The sequence below is a fragment of the Cavia porcellus genome, unplaced genomic scaffold (assembly GCF_034190915.1).
Source record: "Cavia porcellus strain 051 isolate PalLab524CR breed Dunkin Hartley unplaced genomic scaffold, mCavPor4.1 scaffold_25, whole genome shotgun sequence".
NCBI classification, from domain to species: Eukaryota; Metazoa; Chordata; class Mammalia; order Rodentia; family Caviidae; genus Cavia; species Cavia porcellus.
The window spans coordinates 28,220,391-28,240,928 of NW_026947508.1; the positions used below are offsets into that span (position 1 = coordinate 28,220,391).

General features: G+C 37.7%; 1 protein-coding gene across 3 annotated transcripts in view; it reads left to right on the plus strand.

Annotated features, from left to right (window-relative positions):
* The first annotated feature begins 989 nt into the window (after positions 1 to 989).
* Ago3 (argonaute RISC catalytic component 3) overlaps positions 990 to 20,538 on the plus strand; it is a 116,993-nt gene continuing 97,444 nt past the window's right edge. For all 3 annotated transcript variants that reach the window (XM_063236069.1, XM_063236070.1, XM_003471484.4), the window contains exon 1: positions 990 to 1,296. In XM_063236069.1, coding sequence (XP_063092139.1) covers positions 1,278 to 1,296 — 19 coding nt within the window. In that variant the 5' untranslated portion in view covers positions 990 to 1,277. The remainder of the gene's footprint in view (positions 1,297 to 20,538) is intronic.

The following is a 20,538-nucleotide window of genomic DNA, read 5'->3' on the forward strand; positions in this document are numbered from 1 at the left end:
TATCGAGGAAATAATAAAAGGTGCCCCACCACAGACTGGTGGCCCCTGAAAGGCTGCTGACCTGGCTTACAGAAATGTAGGAAAAGAAGCACCTGGCATTGAGAGTGAGAAGAGACAATTCCTGGCCAAAGGATCCAAAACTGGCCTCCTAGTCAGTAAAGCGAAGAGCTTGGTGTCGTGCTGGGGGCACTGGAAGTCCGACTACTTTGGCCACAGCGTGGTCATCAGGACGAGAAGAAAGCTGGAGCCGCTTTATGAGGGCCACCCTAACACAAGAAAGGTGGGTTTTTCAGGATGACAAGGCCCTATTAAAGTTTTAAACACAGAAACCATTTCATAATGTTTGTGTAATGCCTTCTTTTTTATGCCGGGTAACAGGGATAGAACGCAGGATTTTCCCACTAAACTACATACCCAGCCTTTTTCAAAAAAATCTGAAGCGGAGTCTCGCTAAATTAATTGGCCGGATTTGGCTGGAACTAGCGATTATAGACACGTGCTGCCACGCCCAGAAATGTCCTGTTCCTTTAATTGTGTCCAAACTATATTTTGCATTCCCCTCCCTCAAAAGAAAAACAAAGTCGTTAAACAACTCTAACGGGTTGGAGGTACCAATTCCAGTGGCGTGAAGCTGCTCAGGCGGGCGTGGCGAGGGCGGCTGGGGAGGGAGAGGGGGCCGGGCCGGCGGACTCCGCTCCGGGCTCCGGGCAATCCCCAGCCAATCCAGGTGAAAGATGCTCTCCAGGAAAGCGCTGCGGGCTCGGACCGGCAGCAACCCGCACAAAGCCCGAGCCTCCCGGGATCTTCTGGGGCCGACGCCCCCGTGCGCGCGCCCGCTCCTGCCGTTTCCCCAGCGTCCTCCGCGCGGGTCGCGCTCGCACCACCGCGCTCCCGCAAGGCTCCGGCCCAGAGGCGAGGCGTGGACTCCGCGCGAGCCGGGCGGCGGAACTGACGCCGGCGGGCTTCCGGGACGGCTCCGAGGGGAGCGGCGGTGGTGGCGGCGGCGTCTGCTGCTTCTTGCTGTCGAAGAGGGTGGGGGAGCGCGGCAGCGGCAGCGGGCTACGCAAGTTCCGCGGGGGCTCCCCTCTCCTCGCCGGCGGCGTCTCCTCGCTCTCGCGCGGCGCGGGGCCGTCTCCCGGCGGCGACTCTTCCGGCCGAGCGCGCCGAGTGCGGTTCTGAGGGGAGCCGCATCGCCCCAGCCTCGGGGCCGCCCTGCCGCCGCCTCGCTTGGGTGGCGGGTGCCGTTCTCACCCGAAGCTCCGTCCCCAGCTCCATGAATGGAAATCGGCTCAGCAGGTGAGTCGGGGCTGCTGGGCCGGGGGCGCAGGGTGTCACCCCGCGCTTGTCGCCTGGGCTTGGTCGATCGCTCGCGCGGGCCCAGGGGCGCGCGGGGCGGGCGTCGCAGGTTTCCTGCCCCGCCGCCGGCCTCCCCGCAACCCCGCCGCAGTTCCCCCGGGGCCATGGCACTGGCGAAAGGGCCGCGAAGGGCTTCACTTAGGAGTCCTCTAGGCGGTACAGTATTACTGTACGCCTCCCCAGCCCCTGCCGCCGCCGCTTTTCTTCTAGGAGAGAGGAGTTTGCCATCGCTTTTGTTATCCGGGTCGAGATACAACATGCGTGTCCTTTGGCCGGGTGGTGTGCCCAGTAGAGGGGTGGCCTGCTTCTTGGAGTAGCGGTGAAGATGCGCTGAGATAACGGATGCGATTAAGTTTGAAGTAGGTGTTAGTGCTGCGTCAAATAAAATTGCCTTCACCCCCGGGTTCTCCTGTGTTTGTTGTCGCAGCGTGGTGTATAGTTTCCGAGGAGCTTGGAAATGTCTCCTCATCGGCCTAGACCACTGCTTGTATGAGGAGATGGATCTTAAAATTACTGATAGTGTCTTTTCATTAGCTATTCCTAGACGAAGCAATTGTAATATTCCTGAAATTTGGAATTTAGGAAAATGTTTTCTCTTCTGAGGCTGTCTTTAGGAAAATTGAAACATTGTACTTGTCTTAAGGAAAGAAAAGGAAGGGCTGGGGATGTAGCTCAGGGGTAGAGCACTTGTCTGGCATGCACAAGGCCTAGATTCAATCCTTAGTACAAGCAGAAAAGAGAAAGTACTCTTTAGACATAAAATGGGCTTTACATAACGGTTCGCTTAGCAGGTCATTATGCTCCTATGATGTACTTTAACGTACGTTTCATCCAGCTGACCACTGATTTGTCATTTTCAAAATATTTGGAAGTGGGATGTCTTGTTACTATAGCATCGCAAGTCTTTGAATTTCATGTTTGCCAATTTTAGAGGTAAACATAAGAAAAATTATGTAAAATAAAGTAGTGACTTGAGAACTTTGTTGAATAGGATAAGCAGTATAACTGTCAAGTGGATACAGAAAAGCACTCAAAAATTGTGAGTGGAGAAACGGACAGGGCAGTTTCTTGCAAGTTTTATTGCACGGAATGTTCTCTACTCAATTTCTACCATTTCTCTTGTTGCGCCCTACTTTTTGCCTTCTTTGTATTTTTGTTTGTTTGTTTGTATCGGTACTGGGGATCGAACTCACGAATGCCTGCTTGCGAGGCAGGCGCATATGCCGCTGAGCTAAATCCCCAGCCCCTCTTCTTTGTATTTATTAGAAACAGAAATTTGTTTGGATTATAAAGGCTCACTTACTGTAGATTTGTGTATTTCCAAAACTATCCTGCTTTTTAAAAGTTTTCTGCCATAGAATTTGTTCTTACTGTTATGTAATTGTCCAATTGTTGTCAGTCCTGGAAAACTAAACACGGAAGTTAAACTTTTTATTGATCATGCTGAACTTTTTTTTTTTTATCATGCTGAAACTTTTGAGGATTTTTTTTTTTTTTTTTTTTAATCGGTACCGGGGATCGAACTCACGACTGCCTGCTTGCAAGGCAGGCGCTTATGCCGCTGAGCTAAATCCCCAGCCCCAATTTGAGGATATTTCAAAGACATTTTAGATATTTTTCTTTTGTTTGGGATTTTCATACGAAGATATGACCTTAAATGTACAGGGAACATCCTGGAAAATACACATAACGTCAAACCACCAGTCAGTCAACTGATAGAGCCAGTTGAAGTATGGCTCAGAAAATAGGTTTTATCTTTTCTTTTTCTTTCGAGGTCTTTTGTTGTGAAAACATATTCATTTGCTTGTCTTCACATTGAGAAAGTATTGTTAGATAATTCTATCAGCCATATCCTTGGCTATCTTGCAAGGTAAGGTACATTCTTGAGTGCAGTTTGTGTGATGACAGTCGTCTAATAGTGAAGATAACCTATAAGATTCTGTATTTCATTCTTCTTGGCACTAATTGCTAAACTGAATGTAGTTGAAAGCTGTGTGCAACTAAATTTTAAATTTAGAATTTGACAGATATTTCAATTAAAAATGTTTTAGATAAAATTTTTTTCTAAAATCTATTGGATTAATATTGCATCTTGGCTGTTTGTTATTTTTCTTTTGGATGGAAACTCCAGGAATCATGATGGGATGTTTTAAATTCTGATTGCTACATGGCTACATAGGAAACTTAATTTAATACATTACAGGACTTCAAATACAAATATCATGTGATTGTTTCTAGGTGAACAATCCTACTAAAAGTTGGTATTTGTCCATCCCTCACTTCTTCCCGGTGTGGGGATTGAACCCAGAACCTTTGCACTGATCTTCCTGCCCAGTCTTTTATTTTTGTTTTTGATTTTGTTCTTGTTTTTGTTCTTACTTTTGTTTTTATTTTTATTTTAGACTGTGTCTCACTAAGCATAAATTTTGGGGACTTGAACTTGAGATCTTTCTGCCTCAGCTTTCCAGAATGCTCCGATTATACTAGTAGGTGTGTGCCATGACACCAGGCTTCTGTTCTTTTTCACATGAAATACTTTAAATTTGTTCTGTATAATCTACTGGTTTAGAACCATCTGAGCTTTGATTTAGCCAAAAAAGATGTATATTTATTTAAAAAATAATAATAGTTTAGGATCTGTGCTTAAACTATTAGTTAAGGGAAGTTATGAGAAACCCGATTCTTTCTTTTTTTTTTTTTTATCAGTACCGGAGATCGAACACACAACTGCCTGCTTGCAATGCAGGCGCTTATGCCGCTGAGTTAAATCCCCAGCCCCGAGAAACCCTATTCTTTTATGGTCTAATTACAGCTGAACTGAGGATAGATTATGTTTTATTTCCAAATAAAATAGGAGTAGGGGCAGTAGGAATGTTCATTTAGCTACCATTTCTCCTGAAGACCTTTTTTTTTTTTTTGTTTAGGAATATAGTCTATATTTTTAGATATATTCAGTCTATTGTTTAGGGAGAAATTATACTTAACAATGGAAGAAAAACATTTGCTATAAATTAGTGACATACAAATTTATTTGAAAAGTTTAGTAGTTTTATACAGTCATGTAAAAGTGAATAGACTTTCTTAAATATTTAAATTTATTTTTGAATAATTTTAAAGTTCTACATTTCTTAAATAATAAACATCAAAAAAGGTCAGTTGGCAACACTTGAAGGATCAAGAATGGCATTCTGATGAGGACAACAGTTGCAGAGTCAAAACGCTAAAATATATAGTTACAGGTTCTCAGTTTAGTGTTTAAAACAAATTATTACTTTCAAAATGTCTATATTGTTATATAAATTTTGTCTTGAGGAAAAGAGTGTCAACTGGTACTCCACTGTGTGAGTATGAACTTGGAAATTTAAGGGGTTTTTTGTTGGATTAGTGCTTAAGTTTTAACTTGTGTTGTTTTGGAGTAGCCCTGGTAGCTTGTTGCTTGTTATTATTTGCTGCCTGAGATGGTCCTGTTACTTTATAAATGTGCATGCTTATGTTGTTTTTGTTTTAGAATTTAATTTCTTTCAGTGATGGAATGCCCTGAGGGAAAACTGAAAAGGAATCAAGAAGCATCTTTTTTCTTTTAAACAAAGACTAAAAAGAAGGAAGAAAAAGTAACCTTTAAATGTAATTTGATTAAAACAAAGACGTTTAAACTAGTATGGATTATTCCATCACTCTGTATAACCTTTATAACCTGTATAACTCTTTACATTTTTAAATCAACTTCTGAGCTAATTTATTTATAAAAAATAAGGAATTAAATTATTTAAGGAAAGCATTGCAAATGAATGAAAAGATATGTAGATGCTTCTTCATTTTTCTTTGGAAGATTTTTATGAAATAAATAGGTAATTTAGAATTTACTTATACTATATAACTTTGTGTATTCATTGAGAACATTACATTTGTTTGGCTCCATAAACCTGGACTAACAATATATAGCAAGGCCTGGGGCCCTGAAAAGGGGGCATTTCCTGGAAGAGTTCAGTGTTGTCTATGGAAAAACCCTAGCTCAGAGACAAATTCTTGCCAGATCTTCTTAAACTGTTGGATTCTAGTTGAATACCCCTTTGCTTTATAATGCAATCATTTAGTTACATTAGTTTCTATATTGTTAAAGTACTTGAGGGTCTACTTGCAAAATGAATTAAAAACAGTGTTATTAATCTAAAAAGCGTATTCTCTTACAGTTACAGTACTTACCTAAAACTAGGACCTTTTTTTTTTTTTTTTTTTTTTTTTACTGTATAGCCCAGCAGATAAAACTAGGACCTTAAAAAAGTAATTTATAAATCTTGGTTTTCTTTTTTTTAAGCAGATAGAAGGAAAAAAAAAAAAGCTCAAAGTGATGGTTCTATTTTCAGGAGGGTAAAACTAAAATGATAATTTAAGATCAGTCTCTTTCCTAGGCCTGTTTAGTTTCAGAATGTTGGGATAAACAGTATTTACCAGACATTCCTAGTGTCTAATTCAGTTGTCCAGGATACTCAATAGACCCTCATTCTTGGCCTATTAACAAAACAGATGTGAGAAAGAATATTGTGTGGTTTTTTCAACCATAATGGTTATGCTGTTAGTATACAAGAACAGTCTTTCTGTATTTGGAGTTTTTGCAGTTTTCTGCCATTATCTGTGTTAATATTAATGACTTTCTTTAGCCAGCTACTGCTTAAAGAAAAAAAAAGACTATTGAGATTCAGCAAAACCTTGTCACACAACTAATGCATTCTTTTATGTGGGCTTTCTGTGGTTTTGTTACAATAAAAAATTACGTGCATTTGTTTGGGATGTCAGTTTAATAAAATAATCTGAAAGAACTCTGTATCAGTCAGTTATTTTATATGTTATTTCCAAATTGTTACACTCTTAGGAAATTAAAAAGGATTGTAGAATAGACATGAAATACTTTCTGGTTTTTCATAAGTGAAAGAAAATTTTGTAAGAAATTGTTTTCAATCGTAGGCTTACATAATACTGTTTTAAAATCATTACTAGTATCTTTTATTCTGATTGACTTCTAAACCTTTTAGAATAAGATAGAGAATATGTCTGTAAATTTTAAAATTGCTTAAAGAATATATTAACTAATGTCTCTTCTTATTTTCAAGGGGGAAAGTACCTTTTTAAAAACTCTTCCCCAGACCTGCCTTCTGAGAAATTTAACTCTCTCAGCAGGCTGAACGTTCTGTAAGTGATTTAGGTAAACATAGTAAATGTGAGTATGATAATCAGTGCAGTATACTATATTTGAAAACACTTAGTAAGTGAATAAGTGGCCTCCTGCCTCAGCCTCTCAAAGTACCCAGATTATTAAATGAGTAAATAGAGTTTGGAATTAGCATGTAGGAGCTTATCAGATTCCCATATTAATGTTTATGAGTTGGCCTTGTAGGTTTAAGATTTTACTATGTCAAATGTAGGGATCAGTATACTTTTCTATTTTTTAAATATACTTTTCTAAAATAATTTTGTTTATAAAATGTTTATTATTTTTAAAAACAGTACAGAAATGTCTAAAATAGAAACTGAAAGTAATATAGTCATATGTTCCACGTAAAAACCAGTGAATTTTTTCTTTCATATCTTTTTAGGCATCCATTTGTCTGTCTATCCATTTTACTATTATTATTATTATCATTATTATTTTGTATTAGGACTTGAACCCAGGGTTCAAGTTCAACCTTTTTCTTAGTCATATACCATGAATAGTTGTAACATTACTTGTTCACATCTATGTGGCAGTGTGATAATTTTTAAGAATGAATAGCATTTAATTTTTTCGATATATTATTTAAATCAGTCTCATTGGCAGTGGTTTAGATTTTTTCAGTTTCATTATTATAAATAAAACTGTGGGATTAGTATACTAGTATAGTACATAGAGATTTTTAAAATTTTATTTAAAGAAAGACAAAACAAAACAGAAAATGGGTAGAAATAGTGTATACTTTCAAAGGAAAAAATGAACAGTAATAAATCACTAGTTGATGTTTACATATTGTCCTCTTACAAATAATTGTTCAAGATACAAAAGTGGAACATATAGTACATAGGTCTTTGTAAATTGGTCCAGTGCTTAGATAGTCCTAAAAGTAGGCTTATTGAAACAGGTTTTTTTTTTTTTAATATTACAGCAGAAGTTAGTGGGAAATCTGTGTTCATTAATATACTATAGTATATGCTGTAGCTGATTTTGATTTTTTAATTGTTTTTATTTTTTGGTAGCAAGCCTTTAACCTAGGGCTTTTGCACTGAACTGTATTTCTAGCCATCACAGCACTCTTCCCTTTTAATTTAAATTTTTGATTTTGAGACAGGGTCGTGCCAAGTTACTAAGTTGCCCAGGCTGGTCTTGAATTTATGATCTTCCTGCCTCAGCCTCCCAGAATACCCAGATTAGGACATGTACCACACCCAACTCACTGCATTTACTGTGAACTGTTATATAGCTTCATATTTAATTACGAGTACATGTTAGGTTGTTAGATCAGTGAACAACATAAACTACATGTGTGCTTTGAAAAGTATTTTAACTTAAAAAGTAATAAATTTGAAATTTAATTTGTTTAGTTGATATTCACCAGTCCTTAACATAGTTAATGAAATAAAATTTGAGTCAAGAATTCCAGGTATTGGGGCTGGGGATTTAGCTCAGTGGCATAAGGCGCCTGCCTTGCAAGCAGGCAGTCGTGAGTTTGATCCCCGGTACCGGTGAAAAGGAAAAAGACCAAAAAAAAAAAAAAAAAAAAGAATTCCAGGTATTTACCAAGAGCATTCCTCACAGAACTAGGGAAAGCAATCCTAAAATTCATTTAGAACCAGAAAAAACCCAATATAGCAAAAGGAATCCTGGACAAAGGAGAAGGCATCAGAATCCTAGACTTCAAGTTATCTTACAAAATTACAGTGATTAAAAATGGCATGGCGCTGGCACAAAAACAGATGTGTGAGTCAGTGGAACAGAATAGAGGATGCAGAAACCTGGCACATTCAGCCACCTCATCTGTGACAGAGAGCCCAAAAACATAAGCTAAAGGTAATAAAATGTAACTATAACAAATGGTACTGGAAAAACAGGCTGTTCACATGCGGATAATTGGATTAGGACCCATTATCTCTCACCATATATTAAACTAAAATGAATCAGATACCTAAATGTTAAAAAACAATCCGCCACAAGAAAGTAGGTAAAAGTCTTTAAGACATAGGCAAAGAGTTTCTGAACAGAATCCCAGTTGTATAAGAAATAACATCAAGAATCAACAAATGGGATCAGATAAAATTAAAAAGCTTCTGCACAGCAGAAGGAAAAAAACAACAGTAGGAAGAAAATCTCCAGAATGGGAATTTTTTTGGCAGCTATTCCTCAGATAGAGTTAATGTGTAGAATATATAAAGAACTCAAAAAATTAAATCTCCCAAATAAAAGACACAGTAAAAAAAAATGGGCAACCTGAAATGAATAGGCACCTCTCAGAAGTATAAATGACAAATAGATACAGTAAAAGAAGTTCTGTCTGTGGTTATTAGATAAGTACAAATTAAAACAACACTTGAGAGTTCAGTCATACTCCAGAAAGAATGGCTGTGATTAAGGAATCAAATAATAAATGTTGGAGAGGCTGCAGGGGAAAAAGGAACCCTTCTACATTGTTGGTAGCCATGTAAACTGCATCATAATATACAACCATAATGGAAATAAGTATGGAGATTCCTCAAAGAAACAAACTAGAAACTCAGTTTGACTCAGTTGGTCCCCTTCTAGGTATCTTCCCAAAGAAGTTAAAGAAATCATATTACAGTGATACATGCATAGCCATGTTTGTAGCAGCACAACTCACAACACCCAAACTTGTAAGTGACCTACATGTATATCAATGGAAGAATGGATAGAGAAAGTGATATTTATACACTGTGGAATACTACTCTGCCATAAAGAAGGGTAAACTTGTGTCACTTGTAGGAAAATAGAGGAACCTTGAGACCATAATTAATGTTAAGTGAAGTTAATCAGACACACGAACTTAATAAACATTGCATGATTTTTCTTACTTGAGAAACCCAAAATTTAACTACTCAAAAGACAGGTAATAAGGAATAGCAAGACAGAACTTTTGTAAAAGGGAAGGGGACCAAGAGCTAGAGGGAGGGAGGAGGGAAAGGGCATGAAGAAAAGAACTAAGATGTGTTATGTATAGTTACCAACTCATGAGGAATGTAATTAGGTACTGCATGTGTGTACTAATAAAAATTGAAAAAGAAATTCCAGATTTTTTCCAAATCCATTTTATTTCAAGGTTTAAAAAATGATGAAATGATACTGTTTTATATTTATGTTTAATTAATTTCAAATCTATGATAATATATTTGTGTGTGTGTGTGTTTTGTTTTTTTGTTTTTTGTTTTCCTAGCAGTAGGAACTGAAGATAGGGGGCACTGAGTTATATATCCCAACCTTTCTTATTAGATTTCAAGACAGAGTCTCATCATGTTGCCTAAGACGGTGGCTGAATTTACACTCTTAGTATCTCAGCCTCAGTAGCTGGGATGTATGTATGCCTGCCACAGCTAACAGTGTATTTATTAAACAACTAAAATATGTTTCTGGAATTGGAAATGTAGTGTATTGACAAAAATATTTCTTTCATTGGAGTACTGGCCATTGTTTACTCATGAAACAATTTTGGCTTTTGTTGGATTATATGAAGTGTACCAGATAAATAATGTAGAAAAAGTTAGTTTAAAAAATGCGATATATGGTAGTATAAAAAGCATGCATTTTGGAGACATTCTGGCTTTCAAAATAACTTGGATTTATTAATAATGTGACTGTGTAGGATCAGTTAAAACAAATGTAAAGAATGTTAATGATGAATATGTAGAGGTGGGGGGAATTTGGGAAATCTCTAACCTTACATCAGTTTTTCTATGAGCCTAGAACTGCTATAGAAATAGTCTACTAAAAATTAACTTCGAGGGCTGGGGATACAGCTCAGTGGCATAGCACCTGCCTGGCAAGTATGAGTTTGGCAGTTTGATTCCCAATACCAAAAAAAAAAAAAAATGTCGATTTTGAGCAATACATTAGTCTTCCTTAACCTTAACTTCTTAGTTTAATGGAAGAGTAAAGGAGATTTAAGTACGAAAAGAAAATGATTTCTTATTTTATAAGATATTTTGTTATAGAGAATTTAGCATATATACAAAGAGGTAGAATTGTTCACTAAACTCCTGTGTACCTATTACCCAAACCAAAACAGTCATCAATCCACGTGTAGTGACCCCTCTACTTTCCCATTCTGTGTTCTTTTTTTTTTTCCTTTTTGGTAAAAGGATCGAACTCACAACCTCACATGTGCAGCAAGTGCTTGTGCCGCTGAGCTAAATCCCCAGCCCCACTGTCTGTGTTTTTTGTTTTTGTTTTTCTTCTTGGATTTTTTTTTTTTTTTTGCGGTTACGGGGATTGAACTCAGGACCTTGTACTTGCCAGGCAGGCACTTATGCCACCGAGCTAAATCCCCAGCCCTTCTTCTTGGATTTTTGAAATAGGTCTTGATGTGTAGTTCAGGCTGCCCTTGAACTCACTGGTCTTAAATTTGTGGTAATCCTTTGCCTCAGCCTCCTGAGCACTGGGATTACAAGCGTGGGCCACGGTGCCTAGCTTTTTTCTTGTAATTTTTTGAAGTATAGTTTAGACATGATGTGGTTTTACTCAGAAGTACTTACTGTGTATTAAGAGATAATGGACTTCCTATGTATAAGAAATATACACATACTACCACTATCACAGGATAATAACAGCAGTAGATATTTATATTATACTTCTTGGGCCAGGAGTATAGCTCAGCAGTACAAGCACAAGATCCTGAGTTTGATTCCCGGTCCCAAAGCAACAATAACAACAACAAAAAAAACAACAGTATGAGAAACTTATTTCAAACCTATTTAACCTAAAACCATCTACCGTCCACTACCCACCCCTACCACTACCCCTGTGCTCCAAATTGAATCTAGGGGCCTACATTTCATTTTTTAGTCAGGATCCAAATACATTTTACACACTATGATTGACTGATACCTTTTAAGTAAGAGTGATATCATGTAATCTGTGATTTTCTCCTCTCTGCCACCCTTACCGTTTATGGGTTTTCTTTCTTTTTTTTTTTTTGGCCTTTTTTCCTTTTTACCGGTACCAGGGATCGAACTCACGACTGCCTCCTTGCAAGGCAGGCACTTATGCCGCTGAGCTAAATCCCCAGCCCCCATGGGTTTTCTTTCTGAGTTTCTATCTAGATTTTACTAGTTTTATCTTCACTTAGGAAATTTAATGTGTTACTCTGAACTTCGTATAAACTGCTGGTAGAGCTAAAGACTTGGTCGGATTCTGGCTATTTTTTAAAACTTCAATTTATTTTTTTAACTGATACATAAAAACATTTTTAAAATTTGCACATATTTATGGGAACTGTGGTGGATTGAAAAGTGATGATCAATTTAAACAGTGGGTGAACTGAATGAGCATGATGCTGAGTGTAGATGATCTACCCTGAGGACTGTTGCAGTATAAAAAGGAGACCTGGAAAGGAAAAGTATTTTCATTGGTTCTCAGTAGTAGTAATAGTTGTTCTCCATAGTAGCAGTTCTCCGTGGTAGTGGTAGTGGTAGTGGTAGTGGTAGTGGTAGTGGTAGTGGTAGTGGTAGTGGTAGTGGTGGTAGCCGTTTGTTCTGTTGCTGTGGACTCTAGAGGAGCTTGCTGAGCTTCTTTCCCGATATGAACTTGACTATTCATCATCAAAGGAACTTGGGACCTCGTTACTGAGAATGGCTGTGGTTCACTTTGGGGGAGCTCCTTACTTTGAACGTTGCTTTCTGGCTCTTGAGGGGAAAGATGGTGTGCCATTCAATTTCCAGAAGCTTGTCACACTGGCTTCCTGATATGAAGTCTTTGTTCTCATTGTCAGAGGAGTTCAGGACCTCCTTGTCACTGAGGATAACTGTGGTACTTTTTAGGGGAGCCCTGGTCCTTATTTTGACTGTTGCTTCTTGGCTCCAGTGCAGCCTGCTGGCACAGATCCTTTGTCTCACTGGCACAGACTTTTTGGCTTCCACCTCTGACCTTTGGGTCATCCCAGCCCAGATGCATGAATTACGCGTGCATGACTCATTGTCATGGGCTCTAGGCCTCCAACTGGACTCGTTGGAAGTCGTTGTCGTGGGCTGTAGGTTTTCAGATGAACTCCTGCTGTTATTGTCATATGATCCAGACACTCAGCTGGATTTTCAGTGTCTTTAGTGTATGGACAGATATCCTGCATTTTCTTTGTGTTTGACTCCTTGGGGACCAGTATAAATAATACTATAAATTTTGTGTTCATGGGGCTGGGGATTTAGCTCAGCGACGTAAGTGCCTGCCTTGGTACCGGTAAAAACGAAAAAGACCAAAAAAAAAATTTTGTGTTCTATATTGTCTTGTTCTCTTTGTAATCCCTGACTAAAACAGGGACCATACGATGTTTCTGTTTATTTGTACTTTGTGTAATGTAAAAATCAAGTTAAATATATCTGTCTCCTCAAATGTTTCCTTATATGTATTGCAGACTTTATTTTATTTTTAAAATTTTATTTAAGGAGAAAAAAAACCAGAAAAAAGGTACTAGTTATACAGAATTTCAGAAAAAATAAACAGTAAGAAATCACTAATAGATTACATATTGTCATCTTAGAAATAGTTGTTCATGTTACAAAATTAAAGCATATAAAGTGGACATTCAAACAGTGAGACTGCAAACAGTTCTGTTCAATGATCCAACAAAACTCAGTAATATGGTTATCTATCTTATACACTTAAATATATATGCAGGAGCAATTTCTTTTCCTCTCTTTTGTACAATGACAATTACACATTTTGGGTTTTATTACTCCCACAGTTCTTATTACTTTTTTTTTTAAGAGAATAAAACCAAATGTGACATAACAAAACAGTCAGTCAAATAAAAAAGATGGACATAATATATAATGTAAAAACAAAATACAAGGTGATCAACAATGGTTACCATAATGCCTCTTGCTATCTTAAAAAGAATTGCCTATATCATCAGTTATAATAAAATTGAACAAAACAGTAAAGAACAAAATCAATAAAACCAAAACATTGGAGACATTTGTCTTCAGAGTTGTTGCCTATACTCTCGAACTTGGTACTATCAAGCAAAATAGAATAGAGGAAAATCAGTCAAAACAGATGGTGAGAGCAATACAGGGTTTCAAATCAAGTTAATAGGAAATCAAAGTGGGTTACTATAATATATCCTGCTATTTTTATTTATTTTTCCCTTAAAAAGATAAAAATAAAAAAGTAAATAATAAAAAAAGGAGATTGAGATAAAAGAGGACATAACAAAACAGCACAGGTCAGAACATAATCATTTAAGCAAAATAGTGTTTCACCATAAGATATCCCGACATAAAAGTAGTTACCATAGTGTTTCTTTCCTTGAAATCTTTGAGTATAACTTCATATACTGTAACATCAAATATATCAAAACAATGTAAAACCATTCAAGAGAATGACAGTATTACAGGGTATTTAGAATCAACTAACAGAAAATGAACAATGGTTTCTGTATAATCTCCTTGTCTATAAAAGTTTTTGTTTATATTATCACATATAATAAAATCCAATAAGATACATGTTAAGACTGATGAAGACAGAAGAACAAAAGCTTGATGGGACTTCAAAACAAGATGATATTAAATCAGCTATTATGATGTCTTGTTTTCTCCAAAATAGCTGTTCCTACTATCCAACCTTCTCTGCCTCATTTCTGTTGAGCTCTTTTTCTGTTATTAGTTGTCAGTTTGTCTTCTTCATTTCGCTTTCTGCTCCATTCATTGGGTCTCTCTGCCACTGTTTCTAGAATCTTGGTATTTTTCTTTTTTAGAATGTCCTGTAGTATTCTCTGTAGAGTTGAATTGGTGGTTGCAAATTCCCCTAGTTCCTCTTTATCCTGGAAGCACCTTGTTTTTCCATCAATATCTAGGGACAGTTGTGCAGGATATATCAATCTTGGCTGGAGGTTATTATCTTTCAAAACTTGAATTATTTCCCTCCACGCTCTTCGTGATTTGACGTTGGTTTTTGCTGAGAAGTCTGTATTGCAGACTTTAAAAATCCTTTCTTCTAGGTTTTTTTTTTGTACTGGGAATCAAACGGAGGACCTTACAGTTGCCAGGCAGGCACTGTGCCACTGAGCTATATCCTCACCCTTTTCTGGTTTTTGAATAGTTACTTTTTTGGAATTACTCCAGTAGAATTTTGTCCCCACTATTTCAATGAAGTCGTTTTATCAAAATCAGCAAGACTTTGCTAAATCAAATAGTTCCTAAATCTTTATTTTACTGGACACTTTAACTGAATCTTGTTAGGTTGTTTTCTTCTTGAAACAGTATTTTTTACACCTTGTCTTCTGGGTACTACTCTCCAGGTCCTCTTCCAACCTTTTAGGCTCTCAACTTGTCTGATTCTGTTGCTGTTTTCTCCTCTTTTGCTTAATCTCTGAACATCCTGGGAATGCTCCACAGTTCAGTAATTGTCTGAGCTTTCCTCTATCTGGATCATCTCCCCTTATTCAGTGGTTTTAAATATCACTTATGTGCTGAGGATATCCAGATCTACATCTACAACCTAGACTTCTCCAATGAACTCCACATTTATCTTTCTAGCAGATACGTGTTTGCATAGACATTTCAAATTCAACATGTCCTAAAAATCCACTCGATTTCTTTTCCAAACTGAGCCCTAATGCAGTAAATGGTATTCCTATTCTTGCAGTTGCCTAGGACCCCCCCCCAAAAAAAACCCAAAAAACTAAACCTTGAGAGTGCTTTTATTATCTTAACTTCAAATTTAGTACACTAACAATTCCAGTCATGCCTGCCTTCTAAATATTTTCCATCACATCATTCTTAGCATCGTCATTAACTCCAGTCCAACCAAACATTTTCCTTGCTAATGGTTTCCAGCTAATTGGTTTCTCTGCCTGTACTCGTTACATAGGATTTTTCATAAAGCAGCTAAAAAAATTAGTGTGTGTGTGTGTGTGTGTGTGTGTGTGTGTAGTAGTAGTAGTAGTAGTAGTAGTAGTAGTAGTAAGGGAGTTGAACCAGAACCTGTAAAATGATTCCTCCTTCATGGAGTTGGTATAGAGATTAGGTTGCTTGGTGTATATAAAGCACTTAGCACATTGCCCAAGTTATAGTTAAGAGCTTGCTAAATTTTAGTGGTTATACATTATCTAATCTGATACTGACAAGGTTCATTTTTGAAAAGGCAAGTCACTTATTCTCAGCAGGAAACAGATGCAGGGAGGTAAGTATTTGGTGACAGTCAAATAGTTAACATAGTAACAGAGCCAGACATGGCCTGGTCTAGAATTTCTATACTATTCCCCATTTATAGAATAGGTAGAATCTTTCCTGTAAGATAGTAGGAAAGATTGTGTTCTTGGAGAAGATTTTTAAGAAATATATAAAAACAAATTAAAAAACAAATATTTCAGGCAATGTTTTAATGTTCTTTCATCCACACTTGAGTAAAAGTTTGTTAACTGTTTTGTTCCCAATATATCCTTTTGATATATTACTGGATTTAATTTAACATTCTGTAAGGATTTTTGCATGTGTGTTCGTGAATGAGATTGGCCCATGATTTTCTTTTTCATAATGCTTGTCAGGTTTTAGTATAATGCCAGTCTTTTGTCATTATAAAGTAAATCTGGGATATTTACTTTTTCCCTATTCTCTGGAAGGGTTTGTGTATGTAAGACTGGCACTGTAAATACAGCATGTTTGATACGTTTTTTCTAGTGAAGCCATGTGGATCTTCAGGGGTTTTGGTTTGGTTTGGTTTTTTATTTTATTTGTGGATGTAGTTATAATTATGGATTTAACTTTTTCAATAGTTACAAGTCTTTCAATAGTTACAAGTTCAGTAGTTACAAGTTATTTATTTATTTTGTACTAAGAACTGAACTCAGAGCCTTCATGCTGAGCTACAGCCTCATCCCTCCCCTTGTTTTTATGAGTTAGAGTCTCATAAAAACATAATAATAGGAGCTGGGGATTTAGCTCAACGGCATAAGCATGTGCCTTGCAAGCAGGCGGTTGTGAGTTCGATCCCCGGTACCGATAAAAAAAAACCATAATAATAATAATAATATTTGTAATCCCAAATATTATGTATTATAATCCAAGTATTGTAATCCCTTTTCCAGTCTTCCTCACAATCCCGAAAGTTATATTTATAATCTCATTGAGACATTATTGGGATCCTGGCAAGTTAATTCCAATCTGCCACCTCCAGTGCAACCCACGGCAAGAGTAAAGACACCTAGACATATTCCTAGACATATTCAAAGTTAAGGGCAGCCAAGGGATCCTAAGTCCAATTCCTGTAAGGATGTGTGGATAAAGGCCCTGATCCAATGTCTCTCCCAGAATTTATTATCTGATGAAGAATGAGGTGGTTCGAGGATGAGAGGATGAGTGACAGCAAGGATGGTGGGAACTACGTGAATAAGTTGAGCTGACTAGCCAAGTAGGGAGAAAAGCATCTTTGCAAAATGCAGGGATAGGGGCTGGGGATTTAGCTCAGCGGCATAAGTGCCTGCCTGGCAAGCGCGAGGTCTTGAGTTCATTCCCTGGTACCACAATAACAAGCAAACAAGCAAACAAACAAAAAATGCAGGGATAAAGATATGCAGAAAGGTCAATCTGGATAATTCAATAAATGTAGCAACTAAGTTGTTTTTGGAGGCTGTCACTTCAGTTTGTGAGATGTAAACTTTTGTGCCCTGGGGATGCATATTGTCTTTATCTCCAGGCTCACGCCCCGTTGACATTCCTGGAGCTGACTGGCTCTTCCATCCCACTGTGCTCATATCTTTTACAGAGAGCACTAGGGGAGGAAACAGGAGACTGTCTGATGGCTTTAGAGATTACGTACCAGTACCTAGCCTTGTTTGCAGTGCTTAGAGCCAGTTGAAGAGAGAAGGAAATACCATAGTCTGCTCTGTAAATATCAGTATAAGGCAGTAAGTCTTTTGCAGCAATTGTTCTGCATTGGCAGTCACTCAGTTGTCTCCTACACTCACTAAATTGCTTAGGCTGGGTTCAAGCTTTTGAGCTTCCTGCTTCAACTTCCCAGAGTGTTGTGTGTTGGGTTTATAGAGTCATGAGGTCTTCTTTAAATTTCTTGTAGAATTCAGCAGTGAATCCGTCAGGGCCTGGGCTTTTCTTTGTTGGTAGGTTTTTAATTACATCTTTAATTTAATTGATTGATGTTGGGTTATTTAGAATTTTTATATCATCTTGATTCACTTTTGGTAATTCGTATATATCTAGGAATCTATTTCTTCTGTGTTTTTCATTTCATTAGAATACAGATTCTCAAAGTAGGTATTGATGATCTGGAGTTTTGCAGGATCTATTGTGATTTTACTTTTTTCATTCCTAATTACATGAATTTGGTCTTTCCTTTTTTTGATAAGATTGGCTAGGGGCTTATCTGTTTAATTTTTCGAAGAACCAACTCATCATTTCATTGATTCTCTGTGTTGTTTTCTAAGCACCATTGTATTAATTTCTTTCCAATCTTTATAATTTCTCACTCAAATAAGCTTTGGGCTTAATTTGCTTTTGTGTGTGTGTATGTGTCTGTCTGTCTGTCTGTCTGTCTGTCTATGGTGGTGGTGGTGTTTTTTTGAGATAGGGTTTCTCTATGTAGTTCAGGCTGGTCTTGAACTCTTAGTGATCTTCCTCCTCAGCCTCCCAAGTGCTGGGTTACAGGTGTGTGCTGCCACACCTGGCTTTTGTTTGTTTGTTTGTCTTTTTGAGACAGGTCTCATTGGGCAGTTCAGGCTGGTCCTGAGCTCACTTTGTAGTCCAGGCTGGCCTTGAATTTCTAGTGATCTTGCTGCCTCACCTCCTGAGTGGTGGGATTACAGGTATGCACCATCCTGCCCAGCTCTCTTCTTTTTCTGAAAGCTTGAGGTTTAACATTAGTTAGTTTATTTGCCTTGCTTTGTTTTTCTGATATGGGAATTCACCACTGTAAATTTCCCTCATAGGACTGCTTTCATTGTGTCTCATAAGTTCTGGTATGTTGTATGGGTATTATCACGTAGTTGTAAAAACTGTCTAGTTTCTTCTTTAAATTCATCTGGTTGTTCAGGAGGAGGGATGTTGTTGGGGGGGATGTTTAATTTCCATGTGCTTATGAAGTTTTTGTGGTTTCTTTTGCCGTTGATTTCTGATTTCATTGCATTATGGTCTGATAATATACGTGGAGTAATTTCATTTCCTTTGCACTACTGATATAGGGAAATGAAACTGCTGACCTACTGTATGTCTGGTAGGAGTATGTGTTCTCTAAAATTGAAGAATGAATTTTAGAAACATTGGAAGTTAAAGAGTAAAATATATTTATTGAGAGAAAGAAAGCTTCTGTCTGAGAGACAGAAGGGGTCCCAAGTGGGTTACCAACGACTGTCTTTTCTAGGAATTTTTTATAGTGTAAAATCATGGGGTGAGACAGGTTCAAGGTGGGGAAAACTGGGAACTCACAAGGCAGACAGGCATAAGGTGAGACAGAACTGTGGTTAACCAAGATTAATTGTTCAGATGAATTTGATTAAATCAGGACAAATGGGGAAGGGAGAAAGTGGGCATTCTTAAGGAGCAGTGACTCCTTAGGAGGTTGGAATAGCGACTCCAGACTTCCTCAGGGTGATAGAGAACTATTTAGAATGTCAGTCCTTAGGATATAGGTTCATTTGTTTGATCTTTTGTCTTGAGGCCTGGCCCATAGCAGTTGCAAGGTATCTGGGCTTTTGTGCTGCCTCCTCCAAGGACCTAGCCCTGTCTCACTGCCTATATTTTTAACTAACTCAGGTGCCTGTAACATCACTGAAGTATGTTCTGTGAGCTAGTATGTGGTCTGTTTTGGATAACATTACATGTACAGCTGAGAAAAATGTGTGTTTTGATATTATGGGGTATAATACTCTGTAGACCTCTTCTTAGTCCATTTGTTTAAAAGTTTGGTTCAGTTCTGATATTTCTTTCTTTTTTTTTTTTTTGTCTAGAGATCTATTTGGGATAGTGGGGTACTGAGATCCCCCATTATAGTTGCATTATTGCTTATTTGGTTTTTCATGTTTGTTAATATTTGTTTTATACAGTTGAATATGCTGGTATTTGGTGCATATGTATTTATGATTGTTAGCTCTTCTTCTTGGATTGTTCCTTGGATGTAATCACCTTTCTTGTCTTTCTCAGTCAGTTTTGGTTAGAAGTCCACTTTGGCTACAAACGGAATAGCTGTCCCGGGTTTTTTCTGGGTTCCTGTTGCATAGAGTATTGCTTTCCACCCTTTAACTTTGTCTGTGAATTTCTTCTTGAATTAAGTATGTTTCTTTTATGCAGTATATTGTTGGATCTTGCTTCTTTTTTTGGTACCCAGTATTGAACACGCGATCTCATACTTGCCAGGCAAGTGCTTATGCTGCTGAGCTAAATCCCTGGCCCCATGGATCTTCCTTCTTTGTCTATTCTGCCAATCTGTTTCTTTTAACGGTGAATTGAGACCATAAACGTTGATAGTATAACTGATACGTATTGACTCGTCCTTGTAATGTTATTTTCCTGTCCCCACCTTCCACCTGGCAAATATCCCTTTTAATTGCTTGTCTTGTTTGGTGGATTCATTCTGTTGGGGTTCATGGAGTTTTGGTTCTTGTTATATTTCCAGAATGTTCTTCAGAACAGTTTGGAGTGCTACCTAAGGTCTGCTTTGTCTAGGCGTATCTTATTTCTCCATCAGTTTTGAAAGACAGTCTTGTAGGACACATCAGTCTGGGTTGGGGGTTGTTTTCTTTTCAGGCTTCACTCCAAGTTCACTACTTCACTCCAAGTTCTCCTTGACTTAAGGGTTTGCATCGAGAAGCCAGCTGTGATTTTGATGGGCTTTGCTTTATAGGTGATTTGTTTCTTTTCTCTAACAGCTTTTTTTTTTTTTTTTTTTTTTACCAGTACCATGGATCGAACTCATGACTGCGCGCTTGCAAGGCAGGCGCTCATGCTGCTGAGCTAAATCCCCAGCCGCTCTAACAGCTTTTAATAGTC